Consider the following 21,820-nt stretch of genomic DNA (forward strand, 5'->3'; position numbering starts at 1 on the left):
AGCCTTAGCACAGCAATAAACAGAGAGTAAGTGTTGACCAGTTGCAGATGTTTGCGTTAGCCGGTTGCCAGCACCAAGTGCCTCCATGCAGGGCTGAGGGACAATGTGTGCAGCCCATTCCGGTTCTCACGTGTTCAGAGAAGACAGACAAAGCAGAGCAGGTGGGAAAGAAAACAGCAAATGATGCAACAACTAATTGGTCAACTTGTAGATTTTGCTTTCCACAAAACTGTTTAAATGTTCCAGATCATGGCCGAATGTGTTAGTATCAAGGTTATTTTAGTTAACTAAAACTAACAAACTAAAATTAAAAAAACAAATGTATTAACTAAATAAAATAAAAACGAAAATGCTTTTTAAAAAACGAAAACTAACTGAACCTACATTTTATATTTACAAAACTAACTAAATCTAACTATAATTATAGCAAAAATGTCCTTTGTTTTAGTCTTTGGTAATCAATTTAATGTATGAGCCTTTGGGGATGATTTATTTTGATATTAACCGGAATAAGGACATTTGAAAGTGTGTCACACAAAAGTGACGTCATCTAGCAGCAGCCAATAGAAAAGCACCTTCAGATGACGTTGCTCCCGTTTTAAGTAATACACTTTTAAAAACTAAAAAACTAAAACTAATACTGAAACTAACTAAAACTAAACTAAAACGAATAAAAACTAACAGAACCACCCTGAAAACTAATTAAAACTAACTAAATTTAAAAACCAAAACTTAAAACAAGATAAAAACTAACAAAAGTGCAAAATTCCAAAACTATATTAACCCTGGTGTATGCAAGCATCATGGCCATTATGAAAATTCTGGAATCTGCCTGTGGGAATTCTTATACATTGATAAAAGAAATGTTGTAAGATCTGGGAGATGGCTCACAATTTCTCTTGTAGTTAATCCCAAAGGTATTGTTTCAGTTGAGAAACGTCTCAGCACAAATCAGAGGGAACAGTCACATGTGCTTCTCTGCTGTACTATTTGAAATGGTGTCTTCCCTCGTTGCTCGTTAGAGAATGTTAGAATTACCTTTAAATTGGCTTCAAGCCTCCCTTTCATGTTTCTCAGCTTTGCATCTATCTGCTTACCGCATGTTCTCTGGTATGGTTGCCGAGACTAATCCTCATCAGTATTCACACAACAGGGTCAGGACGTGACGATGAGAAGACAAAAATAGGCTCAAATGTATTACCAAGTCAGCAAGATAAGTTAATAGGTGATGTAAACAATTAGCACAATGTGCCTAGATAGAATACGCCAATTAACTTTGATGTATAATAGTGTAATTTTGAACAGGAAACGGCATCCAGCGCCCAATTCACACTACCTGCGGAACGGACGCAGAGCGTTTTCCACACGGCCGCCGCAAGGAATCGAAAGCATTCGAGTCTGCGTGTCAATTCACACCAGCTGCAGTGCGGTGCGTATGCGGTGCGGTTCAGATGTGGCGCTGCAGAAGGTTTCCGCAAGCTTTCAATTTTTTCAGGATTCCGCATGCGGATTTTCATGAAGCTGAAGAAATTACACGAGCCGGACAGGAAGTGAGGCGTCGGCATCAAGGTAGATCAGGTATACTGTATTTCAAAATTTGCGAACTCGTTTTTTGTTTAGTTTTTTTTTTTTTTAAAGCTAGCTACGTAGAATGACATGAGTCGGACATTTAAAAGACAAAAAAAACAACCTCAAATACATTAAACATGACAAAATAACACAATTTAAACACAAAACGTACTCACCCATGGTCCCACAAATAATGTCCAAAAAGCATGTCATCGATGTGACAATAGACAAGCATGGCTATTGTTTACAAATAGGACTCTCTATACACTGTTGTTATCGTGTGAACTCAACTCTCCAGCATGAACCCCCGTGATCTTGTGGTCTGGCGGGTGCTGATTTCCGGACATGGACAGCTCACGCAACCCACGCGGAGTGAAATGCAGGCCGTGCGGATGCCGTACGTAAAACTTTCTGCAGTCAGTGTGAATTGGGTGTTACTTACTGTACCGTATTTGGACAGGCTTCCTCCCACATTTCAAAGACATTCATGTTAGGTTAATTGAAGATTCTAAATTACCCATGGATGTGAATGTGTTTGTCCCTATAACCCTATAACGCCAAACGTATCATATTAATTACAAGAAATTTTGAGCCCTCTATTTCATGAGTATATTTTTTCCCTAAAACCCGGTCATATATGATCTGACACATGCATTGCATGGATAATCCATTAGATCCATTTCTAGTGACCTTGCAAGATCACCTATACTTATTAATAGTGGGAAGTATCCTTTCAGATTTTTGGAAATACTAATATGTTTGATTTGTCTGTTTATTATTATATTTTTGACAGTTATGAATGCACGAATCAGAAGCATTGTGACCGGATGTATCAAATATAACACAAATCAAAAGTCATATGTGGAAGTTGATTTTCCTCCAAAAATAATAAACGCACTTAGTGCGTGGACCCCAGTGAGTCAATTTCTGCTTCTGCAATGTGTGCTACCACGACCCTGATTTGAAGAGGGATGAGGGGAGCCGCTTCGATTGGCTGGGTGTCAGCTGCATTCCATCCCACAATGGGGAACAACATTCAAAACACCCCTTGCAATGGCATAGCCCAACCCAAGACACGCCTAAGACCGCCCCCTCATTTGAATAACATTTCGACCTGACTGAGCGTCTGCAGTATGAAGTAAATAAATGTGAGAGCAGAACGTTTTTATTTATTGATTGATATTTATTTCTATTTATATATTTATTGTTGTATTTATTTTTTGAATCTCATTTTTTATTTATTTATTTTTAGTTATTTATTCAGGGATATATATATATATATATATATATATATATATATATATATATATATATATATTAGTGCTGTCAAAGTTAAAGCAATAACTGATTAATTAATCACCAAAAAATATTGCATTAATCATGAATTAATGCAGATTAATCACACTATTAATTTTGATCATAGATTATCCTTTAGCGTGACAGTGGATGGTTATATTTAAGGTAGCACAGGTTGTGTTTGAGCAATAAACATACATGCAGTATGAAATAAATAAGTGTAAGAGCAGAGCGTTTTTATTTATTGATTGATATTTATTTCTACTTATATATTTATTGTTGTTTATTTTTGAATCACATTTTTATTAATTTTTTTATTTAGGGATATATATATATATATATATATATATATATATATATATATATATAATGCTCTATTTACAAAGATTCAGATTTTTGTCTCGTATATTTCCTGGTCAGGCTTTATAGGGTTAAGTGCTGTGCAATTGGCTAGTGACCAGTCTAGGGTGTAGCTGGCCTCTCACCCAAGACCAGCTAGGATAGGCTCCAACTCACCCGCAACTGTAAACAGGATAGATGGTTTAGATGAGGATTTATGGATGGAAAATCCTTTGCAGTCAGATGCATACACAACACAAAATTCAGAGTTTTTAGTCTGCTGGACCTGAAAGCCACTTTAGCTTGTTTGTTTGTGGGTCTTGCTGTTTTGTTTTGTTTTCTTCAGTGAAGTATGACAGCTATTGGAAAATTTGCATCATGTTTTGTGTTTTAATGTGTTGTGGGTCTTCATTGAAATTCTCATCTTCCCTTCTTCCCACTTGCTCTGCCCCTCTTTAAACAACCGCTTTAAATAACCACCCTCTGTAATGATACCGCTTCACTTGACTAACTCTCTTCTCTGAGCTGTTGTGACAGATTTGTTATAACACCGGTGCGATTATGAAGAAAAGCTTGTGTGGAAAAACAAAGCGGCTAATTGCCATCTCTGTTCTGTTCTGTTCTGTCTGGTGGACCTCTGCATACGCACTGCACTTTGTGTTCCTGCCAATTTCCCTGGTGAGGTCAGATTGCAAATCTCTTCCAAGTAATAAAAAAAAGGAGGGGGGGGGGGGGGGTGGCGACAGTGAGCTAAAGTTAAAAAAATAAAAAGTTAATACAGTTTCTGGCCTGCCTGGATAAGCTCATTCTAGCCAGCAGCTCTGGTTATGGGCCTTTTCCAGCTAAAAAGGAGCAAAATATAAATGTGATTTATTTGTTTCAAACCAGCACATATTTAAGTCTGACCATAAAAAGGGTGTCAGAGCCATGTCATTGCATAACTATGCAGGAGTTGATTAAAATGTTGTTTGCAGTTCTATTCACATTAGGAACATCTTGCTTCTTAAAACTCATTCATTCCTAGCTATTTTCACTGAAGCAACCTCCTTCGGGGCGGCACGGTGGTTGACTGGTTAGCACGTCCGCCTCCCAGTCCAGAATACGTGAGATCGAGTCCAGGCTTCGGCCTTTATGGGCCTAAGGTGGAGTTTGCATGTTCTCCCTGTGCTTGCGTGGGTTTCCTCTGGGTGCTCCGGTTTCCTCCCACATTCCAAAGACATGCATGGCAGGTTAATTGAACACTCTAAATTGTCCATAGGTGTGATTGTGAGTGTGGATGCTTGCTTGTCTCTGTGTGCCCTGCGATTGGCTGGCAACCAGTTCATGGTGTACCCCGCCTACTGCCTTAAGCCAGCTGGGATAGGCTCCAGCACCCCCTGCGACCCTTGTGAGGACAAGCGGTTAGAAAATGCATGCATGCAACCTCCTTCGCTCCCAGCTGTTTTATTGGATTTTTGACTGATTTTGCAAGATTCTACAGAATATTGTGTTCTATTGCTATAAAAACATGGAACTTACCAACAGAAAGATTAGAGTCTCTTCTTTCATCAGGAAAAAAAGTGTATTTGTATCTGTTTCCTTTTTGTAGCCATTATCATTAGAATATAGCTAAGTTTCTTCATTATTCACAGACCTGTTGAAAACACTGGGGAAACGAGCTTTTTTGCAACATGGCCCTGGCCTTCTACTCTGCTGCCACCTGCTGGACGTTTTTGGTAATAAGTATGATTGCTTTAGGCAACCTCTTCAGGTCAGAGGCTGCATCAAAGCCTTCTGTATGCTCTAGCATATAAAAAAAAACATGTCAATACGTTTTTGGGACCATGGCAATATTTAAAATAGAACGTTTTCATACATTTTTAGGAGCAAATGAGTTAATTTGCAAGCTGAGGTCAAACTGTGTCAAATATTGCTGTTGCTCCATATAATGTGAATGTGAATGGTTGTTTGTTTGTCTAGGTGGACCCTGTAATTTGCTCGTGACCAATTCAGTTCAGTTATTTTGAGGGAACAATACATTTATACTTTTTATATGCGCTGTATACTGACTATTTGTCTTTGTGTCCATTTTGTCCATAGATAAGATATAATTAAATATCTGAGGGGTGTACTCACTTTACTGTATATGTGCAATAATACTGTATATGGACTGAGACACTGGATAACATTTTATGTGGAAAATTAACTGTGCACTAAGTGCCCCATATTGTGATTAATGACTGCAAGCTGCATTGCTCGCCTTGTGTTTACATGAAAACTGCTGGTAATTGATCGTGACCTTCAGCGACTCAAGTGCTTTTCACCCGTTTACTCGTCCTCTTGTATACACTTCTCAGTCCCGTTAAATGTCTTCAGCAAGTGCTGTTCCCCTGCAAGGCAAGGTCACGCACACACGTGGCACTTTGTGTGCACACACTGGCTTTCAAAGTGCCATTGGCATCCACGGAAGGAAAAAGTCTAAGCGTGAAATGACTCCATGGTTACAACGTTCTGCTTTAGAAAGTGTCGTGAATGACTCAGTGACAAGTTGTGTGTTCACCATCAACATGCAATTTGATCCTCCACAATTTCAGTTGAGCCGCACCACACACATCACACATTTATATTCATTCATTCTTGTAGCAGTTTTTCTAACCAATCACTTTTAGGTACAGCACATCTCTTTGTCGTTGTATTTGTGCTCTTATTTTTTGTACTACTTGTAAGGAGGTTGTAATTTGGTTTACGTCTACATTGAAGGCTGTAGAAAGTAGTCAACACAGTCAATTCACCACCAGGGTTGGGAGGGTTACTTTTAAAATGTAATCCATTACAGTTACAAGTTACCTGCTAAAAAATGTAGTTAGTAACGTAATCCAAGTACCATAATATTAAAGTAATGTAACTGGATTACGTTTAGATGACTCCAATATTGAGTATGCTCATAAAGACAAATTAAAAATAAATATCACCACAATATATATTCTATACAATGTGCCCCTGCTATTTGCGGGCGATAGGGACCCGGGCAGCCTACAAATAGCAAAAATCCTTGTGTAATTAAAAAGCATGAAGGCTGATTGATTGATGGCCACATGCTGTTTTTGAACTGTCACTGAAAGCAACCACACCTCACAGTTTGATAGATGGATGGATGGATGGATAGATAGATAGATATCCAATGAGGTTGACGATGTGTGACATCAACTGCAAAATGAACTTTTATCCCAGTCACAAGTTTAGCCGTGTATATGTTGTGTATGATGTTTAAATAGTGAATTGGTGGCAGGAAGATTTGTTTGGAAGGTGTAACTCACATTGTGGTTGTAGGCTAGCAAGAAGCTACAGCGCGTAGCATGCCACTGGACTCTCAGCTCAAACTTTCGCTCCGAGTAAGTTCCAGTGAATACCGGTCGGCATTTCCTCCTCCCGTCCGTGAAGCTTTTTCAAACTGCCCGCGTGTGGAGGACACGACTCGTCAGTTCGTTCGTTTCCACCTCCCCGACATGTAGCAACGGTCCCACTCGCGCTGGCATGCACATGCTCTCTCCTTCTCTCTCTCTCATCGTAATTGTAATACCTCGAAGTAATCCCCATTTTTAATAAATGTACCTGTAACCTGATTACATGTTTTTTTTTCTGTAACTGTAATGGAATACAGTTTAAAAAAAAATTGCAATCTGATTACGTAACAGCGGTACATGTATTCCGTTACTCCCCAAGCCTGCTCACCACTCACGTCAGTATAACTCCTAGAAAATCTTTTGACCTCCCCTTACCACTAAATCTGTTTTTCCTGTTAAATTATCAAAGAAGTCTAGTCAGCTCTTCTCACATTTGAATTATAACCACCCATGGAATGGTGGTCTCTTCCGAACAGCACCTTCATGTACACTGTCATTTTGAAGCAGATGTCAAACTGCTACTTAAAAGCAAACCACAGCTGACTTTGGAGGAGGTTGTACCCAGGATACATTGAGATGGAGGGTCACCTAGTTTCGGTGGGGTAAACAATCACTCAGAGATCAGGCTCATTTTTCACTTGTGATGACAGACACATTCATTGCTTGCCCCAAGGAAATGTGCAAGCAAGACTATCATTACGGTCATTTATGCGTAATCAGCAACCACTGAATGACACAGAGCTGTCTAATCTGTCGGGATGAAGATAATTTACACAACAGAAACCATGGTGATTTTTTTTTTTTTTAATTGACCTGACTCAATGTAAAACTACGACAGCGTATTAGGGCCACGTATATTTATTATTTATTTTTTTAGAGGGCGAGGGCAATATTCCGAAAAAATAACTCGCAAATTTGCCACTTTATATAGTGGCAGATTTGCGAGAGAAAAAATTACAAATTTACGAGAAATATACGTAGCGTACTACTCGACTGTTAGTGCCAATACTTCAGGTTTCCAAATAAGGAAATAGTAATTGCTTTAGCATAGATTAACCATATCATGTTAAGCATTCGCTCTTTGAACCGTTGCGTACGGCCACTAGCCAGCGACAAAGACGTCTCTCTTTGCGAAGGTCCACACCCGGACGATCAAGCATTTAAGTGAATTTGTTTAAAATGTAGATTTACTCGTACATTTATGTTTCCAGAATTATTATTGACACATTCATACATTTTGGTATTTTTTTGTACAAGTATCTAAATTGATGTGTCGAATCTGCTGCTCTCTGACATTCACTTGCATTTACCTATGGTATGCTAGCATCTGATTGGTTAGTGTTAGTCAGCTGATAGGGGATCAGGAAGTGTTGTCGCTCTGAATGAAGAGTAAAGTTTTAATTTAAGAATGAATCCGTCTCCATCCTGCCTTTTCTTTTTATAAACAGTGTCCCATTAACCACCAACAAATCCTCACATGATTAGACTATAGCTACACTACATGTATTTCTTGTAAGTTTATGAGTTTTTTTCTCGCAAATCTACCACTATATAAAGTGGCAAATTTGCCACTTTATAAAATCGCAAATTTGCGAGAGAAAAAATTCTTAACTTTGCGAGTTTATTAAATGGCAAATTTGCGAGTTTTTTTCTCTGAATACTCTAAAAATATATATTTATACGTGGCCCTAATTTATGTCGTATACAACAGTATTTGGACTATTTCTCTTGTACAACACTGTCTTCCAATGTTTGTAGCAAGCGCATATCCACTATCCAAGTGTGTATACATGAGTTTAAAGGCAGTGCAGAAATCCTTGCAGTCTGTTTAATCATGATGACGTACATTCTTCTCTGTGGGACATACCTTTTAATGTTTATGGTCAGTCAGCAGCAGTCAGGACTGTGTGTTTTCATATGCTGGCGTGGTCATGTAAGAGAGTGAAAAGGAAGTGTTGGTGTGTGTGTACCCTCACCCTCCAAATGAATGCATATTATGAAGGATGTGGGTAATGATGAAGGAAGAAATTACAGAGGAAGAATGTGGTTAGTTTGACAATACTGTTGCACTCTCCCCAGCTTTGGTGGCCGTTAGATTCAGCCTTGGTTGAGAGGTTCAGCAGTGGTGGTCAGCATGACAACATATGAGCTCACAGAGTACAGACACATTCCATTTATATGAATACACAGCGGAAGTGTATACAACACTGTTTAAATGCCAGTTTTTAGTAATACAAAAAAAAAAGCAATCAGATAGATTGATCTTTATTGGCCAAGTATGTAAGAACACACAATGAATTAGCCTCTGGTAGTTTGAGCCACACTAGTACTAATATTACAGCAACAAAAAGAACATTTAGGGCATAACACATGAGTCGAGAGAGTCGTTAATCAATGTATGGACATCATTAATCGGTAGACCTGAACAATGAAGAGGTGGTGACCAGGATTTGGAGGGTCTGAGAAGATTTTATTTGCCCTTGTATTAGTTCTTACAGTGAAGTCGTCAAGAGTGAGTAGGAGAGGAATCAATGATCTTCTTGGGAGTCCTAACTCTCTGTTGAAGTCTGATTTTGTCTCTTTTATTTGTGGTAGCACCAAACCAGACTGTGATGGATGAACACAGGACTGATTGAGTGGCTGCTGTAAAGCACTGTCTCATCAGATCCTGCATTTGAAAAGCCGTGCTTCCTCAGCAGTAGCAGGAAGTACACCCTCTGCTGTGCCTTTTCCAGGATGGAGCTGATTTCAGTCTCTCACCTCAGATCCTGACAGACAAGCATTCCCAAGAACTTGAAGGTCTCGACGGATTGACGTAGAGCAGTTGCACAGATGTGGCAAAAGATGTTTCCTGAAGTCCACAATCATCTCTACAATCTTGAGCGTGTTCAGCTCCAAGTTGTGTTGGCCGCTTCAGAGCACCGGTCACTCCACTTCCTGTCCATATGTCAACTCATCGCTGTCATTGACGAGTCCGATGACTCTGGTGTCGTCTGCAAACTTCAGGAGTTTGAAGGCTGGGTGCGTTGAGGTGCAACAATTAGTGTAGAGTTGGCTTGCCCAATCCTGGTCCTCAAGGGGCGGAGTCCTGCAGGTTTTAGATGTGTCCGTAGTCCAACACACCTGATTCCTATATTCAGCTCATCAGCAAGCTTGATTACGATCTTGAGCTTTAGAATCAGGTGTGTTGGAGCACATCTAAAACCTGTAGGACTCCGGCCCTCGAAGACCAGGATTGGGCAACCCTGGTGTAGAGGGAGAAGAGCAGCAGATTGAGGACGCATTCTTAGGGGCTAATGGTTTTACATTTTAGGCCACATTCATGGTTAGAAAAGTTTTTATAATGTATCTTGGTAGAAAAAAACCCCACTTAAACAGGCCAAGGCGGCTTTACAGTATTTATGTAGCACATTTGATACACAACGTAACTCAATGTGCTTCATATAATCAAAAGTCCAGAATTTAAAAAAACATTTAAAAACAAATAGTACAAGACATTTAAAAGAAAAAGGAAATAAATAAAATGGAGCTTTACACAATTACTATTAAAAACATGAAGTGGAAGAACAAGATTTTGGATTTCAAAAATGCTTATCGTAAGGGGGGCATAATATTAAACCTGTATTCAAAAGCATTTACACTTTGGGCTGACTTAATTTCTGTTGGCAGCGATAATATGCATGCAGTATAACAGCTAAATACTGCTTCACCATGTTTGCAATAAAACTCAGACCTCAGAGCCTTACTGGGTTTATAGTCAATTGTGTCGGCTAACATTTGCCACTTTTGTGTACTCAGCTGCATCTCACCTTTGAGATGAGTCTGAAGGTTTTGCTGCCCAGTTTCATTTCAGTCTAGCTGGATGTGTGTAAATCTTGTCTTGGGTGTGGTATTTTGCAGGTGTGTCATTGCTTCTTCTTTCTTTTTGGAGACTGTCCGCCGTCCACCGGAGTCAACCACACCTCCCACAGATCAGTGGAAACAAAAACAATTATTTGTTGTTTTCTGTGCACCACTTATAACATAGATCCACATTCATGTTCACTTGAGAAAGTATTTTTTGTTCAAATAAAGCAACAATATGTCTATATCATACCATAATAATAACCAAAAAGAACCTTCTTCTTGACCTTACTGTTGTTATTCCTTCTTGAGATATTGAAGATTTGAAGATATTGAAGTCAACTGGGATAGGTTCCAGCTCACCCGCGACCCTAACAAGAATTTTTCAAACATATTTTAAATTATGGAAATACATTAAAATAAAATAAGCACTTGTGCACCATGTGTTTAGAATGTACAGGTGTTTCATTTCCATTCTTCTCCTCTTATGTGTTGCTGCAACTGCCGCTGTAGTGATTTCAGAGACATCTTAAAGGCATCAACGATTAAAACATCCCTTTTCACCTTTTGCTCGGACTCCGATATCATTGTTTTTGTCCACATGTTGCATATTTTACAGATCTTACAGATCTGCATGGGAACCTTCCATCATACACTATTGATTCAAATGTTCCCGCATTATCAACACACACTTCTGGAGGTCAAAAACCGTACTAAGCTAAAACTATACCCTACAACCTATTCTGTTTGTAGTTCCAGTAATCGTGTTAGATAAACAGAAAGTATGTTTTTGTCAAAGTGAATCATATTCAGGTTGTCCAAATAATATCAAATTCAACTTGGACGGCAAGAGACATTTTTTGACAACATCTTGGGATTTTATTTCATCCCACACTGATTCAGGCAGGTCATTCGTAGTACCTGCTGACTCATTGTTACTGGAAAGAAGGGCTTCTCAGAGTGGGCCCGCAGTAGTCCTAATCTAAGCGCCTCAAGGGATTTAAGTAGTTTCATTTTATAAATAAACTCAAACTCATTTTGATAGCTCAGTGAGTCATGATCGAGTCTCAGCGTGAGTCACAGAAGTGCTTTACAAGAATATCATATCATGTTTATACTACTTTTATGAACTGTGTTTGATACAAAAAAAACAAATAAACAATGAAAAGTCTATTTTCAAAAGATAGATTTCATGTCACATTGCAATTCACATTAGATCACAGTGGTCCTTTTTATTGTATGCAACCAAAACACCAGCAATTTGATCTCATTGTGGTTCACATGCTACATGAGTGAATTGTGAAAATGGTGTGTGTGTGTGTGGGGGGGGGGGGGGGGTGGGGATGGGGGTGGGGGGCTGGAGTGATAAGACGGCTAAGTCTTACCAGGGCTCCAAACTACACTACACTGACATATGAGACAGAACAAATGCTTGAGACAGGGTGATTTGTGATGCCATTCCGAGTAACAGATTCCATTAGTTTTTAAGACTTCATTGACTTTGTGGTACAGATTGACACCTGTGTATTGCAAGCATAAGACTCACATATCGGAAAAAGAAACCTTGATGACTGATGAAGCAAATACTTCATGACCTTTGAACTCCTCTGATTCGTTGCTGTATGTGTCTCAGCCCCCCACTCCCCTGACTTCCTCCCGCATGCTCACAGAGGGAGAGAGCAAGACGGGGGAGTGGGTGGGAGGTTTACAATATTCCAGTAAATCAGGGACGGGACGATACGACACGTTAGGGGTAGTCTTGAGATCGGGCCTTACTGTTTTAAACACTCGTTTTACTACACACATATACACGCACATATGCCCATGCACAAATACACACACTCTTTATGGGGCCATCTCATTGACATAATGGATTTCCTAGCCCCTTTCCCTAACCCCAACCGTCAAAAATGATTGCCTACCCCTATTCCTTACCCTAACGTCAACCATAACCCAATTCAAACCTAAACTCTAAAACCAAGTATTGACCCTCAAAAAGAGGTCTAAACACGTGGGGCCCAGCAAAATGGCACCGCATGGACGGGTGGGACCACAACTCTGTGAAATCCTGAAATATTGGCCCCACCATTTAACAAAAGGTACGTATACGCACACACACACACACACACGCGCACTCACTCACTCACTCACTCACAAAGGCTATCCCGTGTGTTGAATGTTTGCTCTGTCGGAGTCCAGTTACAAGGGGGCGGGGTCACTAGCCATCTATCTCATCAAACACTGACATCAAACATGAGTATAATGGAAAAGTACAGGTAATGAAATCGAAGTGTGAGGTACTGTACATTTAAGCAAACAGAGACCTCATTTAAAGCCACCCTGATACACTTGAAGGGATTTACCGTCATTGCACTGAAAGCTTTTCTCGCTCGACTCCAGTTGCACTATTTATCTGAACAAAACACTGTCAGGCCAAGTGGATGGACAGATAATGATGGCAGAATGGCAGACAGAAAGCAGACATACCAGCAGCAGGGGCAAGGTGTTTATGCTGACCGTTTGACTAAAATAAACTGATAGCGATGGTGCTTTACATTTACATTGCAAATGAATGTGCGCCTTATTGTATTTAAAGTTATATGGACTATTGAATTATTGCAAAGCTACAGTAAGGATGGAAAAATAGGCTACGGTACTTCATTAAGGTCTTTTTTGAATTATTGTCTGGGCGTGACTCTCAAACAGGGTTATTCGTAAAGGCATCTATGCAATTAAAGTGTGTATTTGTGATAAGTCGACACAGAAAATGCTGTCCTGCGTCAACATAATAGTAGCGTTAACCAAATTAAGCTAGCATTAGCACTGTAACCACTCCGTTAGCAAGCCAAGGCTTCTACATTAGTAGTAATAGTTCTAATAATTATAATAAGGAATTACCATAACACTAAATTTATCCGTTTGAATTTTTAGATTTTGGAATGTACATTCAATTAAAAATCCAAAAGATGTGATAATGTACCTGCAAAGCGTAAATGTTGCTAGTTCTATGTTGATTATTAATCATTCCAGCTGCCTAAGGTTCCTCAACTATGCTTCTCTTTGCTAATCTTATACCTACTTGTTAGCAAACAAGGAATGAGCATTTGAAAAAATATTTATTTTCCAGACATGGATATTCCAAAATACTTCCAGAAAAGCTCTGAAGACCAAGCTAGCAGGTTAGCGCGAGACTGCAGCACCGCAAATGATTGTCAGTTTTGGTTATTTATTTTACACAGTGTCATGCTCAGTGATGTATCAACATATTGTGATAGGTTTTTCTACAAATGTCCCACAAGTGAGAAATTTGAAAAAAAAAGGAGGATAGTCTTTCCAAGAGTTTACAGAGTGCCTATACCCCCCACAAGCCAACCGCTCTCCCCTCCCGGAAATTTATTACCCTCCCCATGTTTCCTCACTCCACTGCCATCCTCCTCCTCCTTGTTCCCTCCCCTTCTGCTCCCTCCTCCAGACAAAAGCATTGCTCAGCCTGCACGTTTAAACAAACCAGAGCCGGCAGTGCAGAGCACACACACATAGACACACACACACACACACACACACACACACACACACACACACAATGTCATACAGCTGTGATGTTTAACACAGAATGAGGCTGAGGTAAGTTCGCTGCAGCTGTTAGTAAGGATTACCTCATCGCAGTGTTTTATGGCAGTTATGAAACATAAGAAGAGTTTATGTGAGTCTTTAAGAAACACATGTTGCGTTCTCTTTGGTGCGTTGGGGCGTTGTGTTGTACAAAAGTTAAGTGATCCTCTGACCGTAATGCAAATCTCATTAATCTACAGGAATTATCTGCAAAAGGTCAAGTCTTCTTCTTGTTTCTGTCTTGTACTCTACCAGAGGACACGTCCACAGCTGAAGAGCAGAGTTCTTTGGAGAAGAGGCGGCTCATGACAGCATTGAAGGAGACATTAACCAGATCAGACCTTCATCCCTCTCCCTCACCTTGCACCTTCTGTCCGTCAGTCCCCTCCCCTCCAGCCGGTCCTTCAAAAACACTGACGTCCAGACTGAAAGATCCTCAGCAGACTCAATGGAAGCAACAATCTTGGCTGAGATGGGAGACTTGTGTCATCCTCGAGCCTCCAGCCCCGATGGGGAGACAGTGTGTGAGGCTTTGGCCCGTCATGAGTGCACTCTGAGGGAGGCCGTCAGGGAGATCCACATGGATGTCAGTGCCTTTAAGCTAGGCATGGAGCATCGCCTGGAAGACGCGGTCAGCCTGAGTGGGACTCTTGGGCGAGCCATGACTCAGCTCCAGCAGGAGAACCGAGAGCTCCGAACTCAGCTGCAAGCTCTAAGCCGACAAGTGGAACTTCTCAGTCAAAACGGCAGAAACCATCTCAATGACATCCAAGCCAACCACCGGGAGATCAAGGAGGTGATCTACAGGAAGTCTCCCACTCAGAATGTCATCCATGCCTGCACCCAGGGGAGTCCGGCACAGACCTGCAACGGCCACAACGCGGCATCCGCACCTGCGACGTTCTCCTCGTCCCCCAGCTCCGGCAGTCCTCCAGTCGCGTCAAGAGTTTCTGCCATTGTCACAGGTCCTGTTTCCAGTAGTAGCCCATCCACTGGCCGCTTCTCCAGCCGGGCCACATTTGCAGTCTCCAGCAAAAACAATGTAAGTCACCAAACATTCATATTTGAACACTTTTTATCTGACAAACAGCCCACACATAGTGTGTTGCATTGAGCACTTCATAATTTGCAAGCCAATAATTTGAGTTGTGTTATGACAAGAAGCCATATTTGGGCAAAATCTAGTAGCATTTTTATGTCTCTTCTCCACATGTCTGCAATTTAATGATATTTCATTTTATTTTAGTCTAGCTACTCCACATTCTTCTCCAGGGAACATAAGTGCCCCTGCCATTGTGTTATTGCTTTTTGCCATATTTGTACTGACTGGCCACAATCGAGTGATGACAATTTACCAAACAATACCCCTTTGCTACTGTAATTCTAACTCCAGTAATTGCGATGCAATTTTCCAAACTGGGAAAGGGCTGTTGTGGTGAAGAGGCGGATTTTGAGTGGAGCTGGTGTTGTGTTTGTGTTGTGGTTGCACGGATGTGTCAGTGAGGTTGGAAAGCAGCACTCCACGGTACTGCAGTTGCATGTGAGCTTTTTCAGTCTTGAGTCAACTATGTGAGACAATTGTCAAGCATTGTTGCCATGATCTGTGTGTGACTCCTGTTTTTCATTCTAAAATAATTCAGATTCCAATTCAGGAACACTGAAACCTGGACTGTCTTTAGTGGTTTTCTGTTTCATTGTCATGTTGCGTTTGTTTATCTTTCCCAAACAGTTCTATCTTTACCAGATAAACAGCTTCCGTGTAACTCTACATGATCACGTTGCACACTTACTTATTCACTAACAGGAACTCTCATGTTTCTCCCTGCTTTGTTACACACAAACGTCACATATTTTTACTTAACCTTTTCAAATCTTCAACTCTTCTCATTAGCCCAATTTCAATCAAAGTCTAATAAGAAACTCGTACATGTCTGAGTTTCCACTATTTTTCTCCCAGCTTAAGTGACCATACACTATTATAAATAGTTCAGGTCTGCCCGGTTTGTTTGTAGTGAAAGCTCAAAGCAGATTTATCATCCTTCTCATTATTTTATATACACTTGGTAACTTTATCCGTGTACAGTATGTGTATTGTATTTGTGTAGACTAAGTACCTTGCATAGCTTGGCATATGAAGTAGGAAACTTTCAGAGAGAACAGTATTGCGTTTCATTTGGAATTTTGCACCTAAAACCCCCCAGTCCATCCTGAAAGTAAGACTAAAAAACAGTACAGTCAGGCATAAAAATGTGAAAGATGAGAAAAAGGTGAGAAGGACTAGGACCAAAATTGTGGCCGTTAATATCAAACCGGGATATGCAATTGTGCATATCCGATGAGAAAATATTTTGGGTTGGGGTGGGGTTAATGTTCAAGATTTTATGGCGTCAAGAAAAACTGTTTGCGAAAATGCGAACGTCTTTGCTACATTTATCGGACCGTGGATGGATGTTGAAAAAAGAGCATGCGCTGCATTCAAATTGGGATGGGTACCTTTTGCATTTGAACCGGTTTGGTTACAATTGTCGGTGCTGGGGTATCGATACCGGTACTGAACAATACCAATTTTCGTTAATTTTGTTCTGTTGTTTGTGGTAATAAATAAAAAATTATTTTACAATAAAATAATAATAATAAAAAATAACATTTACTTTAACAGCCATTAAAAAAAAAATCAAGATATAACATTAATAAAGTATAAATAATACAATTAATTAATAACCAAAGTTCTTTACAATGAACAACATAAAGGACAAGATTAAGCCGTAATACAAGAACAGACGCTAAATAATTGTATTAGTGTTATTTTGGTTCTTTGTGCAGTTTTTTAAGAACGTGCATGCGCACGCAGCGCGATGAATTCGATCCCAACTTGGAGTGAAATCTCGCAAAAAAAATGACAGTTGGAAGAGGACATAAACGACAAAGAAGAGAATAATTGGGACCCGGGAGCAAATTCAATGTAGACTGTATCCAACGTGGTATGTAATGTTTGCTAGTGCTACAGGTTGGCCACAAGGTTTTGCAGTTTTATCGTTACCCATGAAATTATAAATATGGTATAAGTAATATATTGTAACAATGGTAAAGGCACACACCTTATAACATGATTTATGATGATAACAGACATCTGCTATGTCCGCGGTGTGGTCCGCGCCGAGGAGAGGTGTGGGGCACCACCCTCAAGCAAAGCATGCTAGGAACCACAAAGCTTCACTCTCGTTTGGCTTGCCGGTGTGCGCTTGCTTATTAACCCAAATCCCAAACCCGAAAATGCATTTTAGCGTAGCGTGAATGAAATCTAGCGCGAGTGGGTGACGGCAGTATGCTGGCTGTGTGTGCACGCTGCGTTCAAGTGAGCCATAGAAAATTAACAACACATCTCAGTGTAGACAGCCACAACTTAAGACATGCTTCGGAACGTGGCACCGTTTGATTTAACGTGGATCGGTGCCGTCTTCGGTACCCACTCACGGTTCACTGATGCACTGACTATCTGGTTATCCACCGTCACCCCCTACCCCCACCCCACCGAAATATTCTCTCATTGGATGTGCACGATTCACGTAGGTGACCTATTTTGGTTTCAAAACGGTGAATTTTGCCGAAAGGCAAGGGATTTTCATGCCTGTCCAGTCCAAAGGCAGAGATTTGAGAACAAGGGAACAGACAATCAAAACAGGATAATGATGCTGTTAAATTCAATTCAATTTTGGAAGTCATTTCTGTGGTCAGAAATTACAGAAACGAAAATAAGTGCTTAATTCATTTGCTCACGTATAAAAATGTTCTATATTAAATATTGCCATTTTCCCAAAAACGTATTTATATGTTTTTTTAAACATGTTTTTTTTTTTAATGCTATAGCACAACAGAAGGCTTTGATGCAGCCTCCGACCTGAAGACGACGCTTAAAGCAATGGTAGTTATTACAAAAAACGGACAGCAGGTGGCAGCAGTGTATAAAAGATCAACCAGGGCCATGTTGCAAAAAAGCTCATTTACTCACAGTTCTAAACAAATTTGTGAATAATGATGAAACTTAGCTATATTCTAATGCTAATTGCTGCAAAACAGAAACAGATAGAAATATACTTTTTTTTCCCTGATGAAAGAAGAGACTCTGATTTTTATTTTGTTTTTATAGCAATAAAGCACAATTTTCTGTTGGCCTTTCAAAATCAGTCAAAATCAAGTAAAACACCCAGGAGCAAAGGGGGTTGCTTCAGTGAAAATGGCTGATAGTCAATGAGTTAATAAACAATGTTGATCATTATCAATCACCACGAAAACAGGACAATAATACATTTAAATAAAATTTCCTGGCATTAACTGAAGATGTTTATGAACAGAGCTATAACTAGAGGCCAATATTTGTATCAATGGACTTCCGTTTCCTGTTTCACAATCCATCTTGATCATTTGTTTGTATGGAGTGACATTCTTAATCTCTTGTTAAATTGAACTCTTTCAGCTTCACCTTCCAAAATGATGCAACAAGACTACAACTAAGAATTTGATTACTTGAGGCAGAAACATGGTCAACACTTCATCATTGTCAGTATCAAGCAAATTTAATTTCACCTTTTAAGGTGACTGTTGCCTCACTGTATAGCCTTTGTGGCTACATCACAGGAATGCTATCTACTGTGAAATCATGTGGCCAAAGCAAAACAAAACAAGGGCACCTTTGTTTCCGTGACTCTGTGGGAGATCCCCCTCCTGTCGGTCAAAAGTTGCACCGGGAGTGTGCTTGGCTACTCTTATTGCAATGGTTCATTTCATTGGGGGTTTTCTCAACAAGATTGCCAGTCTTGCTCTTCCTGTCTGGAGGATATGTGGATGACGTAGATGCAGTTCACTTTGCTGTTCAGACAGGTCTCTTAGGCTTGAAACACTGACAGTTTTACACACAGACTGCAAGCATTCTTTAGCATCAATCCAAGGTTCGTGGCAAAATGATGTGCACAGGCCTGTTTGTTTCCGGCTCACACACAAAAAAAGGTGGAAATTATAAATTAAGTTGATTTCATGTGTCTGACGATTTGATCAATAACAACCAAACCCATATCAATGCACACCTTTAAATTGATTACTGCAGCAGGGTATGGGTGACCTCTGATCTCCATTAGCCCTCAAGCTAAGAGTTGTGATAAAGTAGAACACAGAATGTGAGCTATCAGAAGCTTTGCTTGTTTGGCTTGACAGAAGTTGTTTTGAACTCAAAGTACAACATTTCTACACAGACATTGTGGAATTTTACCGAAGTCTTCCCAGAATAGTGGGAGCTGCAAAGGGAACATCAATTCTATAGTTTCAGTTCTTATACGTGGCCAGATTTTTTCCCTTCTCTGTATACTAGTGATGCACCCAATATTCGGCCACTGAAAATTTCTGTCCGAAAATGGCTATTTTTGACATTTTCGGCATTCGGATGAAATAAAATTAAAGCCGAAAGAATATGGCCGAAATAGGTTGTGGTGACGCAAGCGAAAAACCGCTGCAAGCAAGCATCTGTTTGAATTAAACAGTGAAAGCGGGGGTGAGTGTCCGCCTTTCCTTCTCGCTGGCTTTTCACCGTGTGTTTGCACTGGTCGGTTGCAGCAGCTACCGTGGTTATTGCGGAGAAGAGGGGCGTCGCTTGGTGTACAACATTTAAGTGGGTCGAAAAAAGACAGAACTGCCGTGTACTGCAGTACTGTTGAGCTACTCTTTCTCCTGCAGCGCCTTCCCCTTTTTTTTTTTATAAGAGCCCCTCAAACGCTTCCACTTTTTCACCGGCATTTTCACCGGCATTTTCACCGGCGGCCATGCTAAATACTGTAGCTAATGCTAGCACTATTGCTTTCAACAGTTTTAAACACGGAAAATTACAACTCACAATAACATTTGGATGTAACAGAACATAAGACATAACATAACAGCTTTTAATAATCCAGAAGAGAAAATTCGATTTCACCATTTAGCAAATTTTCAACGATTCGATTTTCAAATTGACGATTAATCAAATTAATTTGATTTATTGCCCAGCCCTAGTGTATAGTGTAGTTTTATGACATGCCAAGTTCTTATTTAATTTGCTATCCCCATTATTTTGTCAGACAAACACATGAAACACTTTTCCCCCAAAACACTGAGTCCATTTACATGATTTTTGCCCCCTGAATAATCTAAATTGATTTAAAATTAATTAACAGGAAGGCTGCTAATCCTGAACTGAATGCTTCAGTCTGAACAGAAGTTTATAAGGTCTGTACACAATTGTCATGATATGATCAGTCATTTTAAATTTGGCCCATTACCCATTGAAAAACTCTTTATTATTATTTACAACAGTTATCAGATGATTTTGACGGCACTCTAAATCAATAGGTTTTCTTATGTGGCACAGGGGTCCAGCTTTAAAGTAGTGTGTAGGGTACTCTGGCTATTTTCCAAAAACATGCCCTGCCCACCCCACATGCGTTTTGTCAGCTGGGATAGACTCCAGCCCCTCAGTAACCCTGCAAATGATAAGCTATACCTAATGGATGGATATGTGTGTTCTTTGGACAGGTTTTCATTAGCATAACGTCAACCGACCGATAGAAAGTCAAGATTAGCCTTCCCAGGTCAGAGGGCTATCTACTGGTCTCAATCAGAATAGAGTTTAAATGCTCTTGATTTCTGCTTCAGTTACTTGCATTATATGTTACATAAGAGCTGATACCCTGAGAAGGAAAAGTTGAGCTTGGGGGCAGTTTTTATCCATCCATTAACCATTTCTCACTATTATTACACAACTCTTATACCTGATGCTTATCTACGCACATGTAGCATACACTATAGCTTGTCACTAGCTAGTCGTGAAGATGGATTGGTTGTGTTCATGTACAGTAACTTTAATGTACTGATTTCAGTAGAAAAATAATTCTTTACTTGGTGCTGTGCAGACACAGAGTCGTCAGCGTATGGTCTTTGGACTTAATAATTACAAGAAATTGGAAGGTATCTTAAATACATCAGTAGGCGATGCCAGCCGCTCTCAACCATTTGGCCAATACAGATCTTTCAATAGTCAGTAATTACCTTAATGTAGTGGTTCATGGGAAAACTTTCATGCTGCCGGCATGGGATTGATTTCTATCCAGACTGTTGGTGTGAATGTGAATGGTTGTTTACCAAATATGTGTGCAGTCTGCCTTTTACCCATAGTCTGCCGGTTTAGGCTCCAGTTCACCTGTAAACCTCAACGAGATAGAGAAGAGGAAAAGAAAATGGATGGATGGCTTTTGTATAGCCTTGGCCAGTTCTGGTGGTTGATAAATAGACTTTGCTACGCCAATCAGCTATTTCGTAGCAAATACTTGATACTGTAGATGCTGCATATTCACCATTTGTCTTTTTATACAGTATGTAGATCATTTGGTTTCTTCTTTCAACCATCACCTCTCCAGGATAGGGACAAACAACTAAATGACAGAGAAGAATCAATCACATACTGTAAGCCAGCAGTGTCTAACACTAAACTGCATGTCAGTGACTTGGGTTTTTCCATCCATCCTCCATCCATCCATCCATCCATCCATCCATCCATCCATCCATCCATCCATCCATCCATCCATCCATCTATCCATTTTCTATGCCATGTGTCTTCTTTTGGGTGGTTGCAGTTGTTTTTTTCTTGCAAAAAGAAATTCATAGTAAGCTGAGATGTCTTGATAGTGAGTAAAAACAACACTCACTATAATGATGTGTGTCATGATCTAACCAAACCGAATGATAGACAAAAAGATATA

At 40.0% G+C, this 21,820-nt stretch overlaps 1 protein-coding gene and 1 long non-coding RNA gene across 4 annotated transcripts in view; one reads left to right on the plus strand and one right to left on the minus strand.

The window, feature by feature from the left end:
- Positions 1-8,954: 8,954 nt before the first annotated feature.
- On the minus strand, positions 8,955-17,209 carry LOC144052549 (uncharacterized). Of its 2 annotated transcripts, XR_013294243.1 has the most exons (4): positions 17,141-17,209; positions 10,723-10,801; positions 10,397-10,549; positions 8,955-9,832 (listed from the first exon to the last, which is right to left on the minus strand). It is a non-coding gene; the product is annotated as an uncharacterized LOC144052549 (long non-coding RNA). The 2 variants fall into 2 exon arrangements; XR_013294242.1 differs by having other exon boundaries at positions 8,955-10,549.
- The window catches only part of smtnl (smoothelin, like), a 28,584-nt gene continuing 20,684 nt past the window's right edge, over positions 13,921-21,820 (plus strand). Inside the window, exons 1-2 of one of the 2 annotated variants that reach the window (XM_077566726.1) lie at positions 13,921-14,054; positions 14,298-15,084. In XM_077566726.1, coding sequence (XP_077422852.1) covers positions 14,491-15,084 — 594 coding nt within the window. In that variant the 5' untranslated portion in view covers positions 13,921-14,054; positions 14,298-14,490. Of the gene's footprint in view, positions 14,055-14,242; positions 15,085-21,820 lie in introns of both variants that reach the window. The other variant, XM_077566727.1, reaches the window with a different exon arrangement.

This window comes from Vanacampus margaritifer, chromosome 5 (genome assembly GCF_051991255.1).
Source record: "Vanacampus margaritifer isolate UIUO_Vmar chromosome 5, RoL_Vmar_1.0, whole genome shotgun sequence".
NCBI lineage: Eukaryota > Metazoa > Chordata > Actinopteri > Syngnathiformes > Syngnathidae > Vanacampus > Vanacampus margaritifer.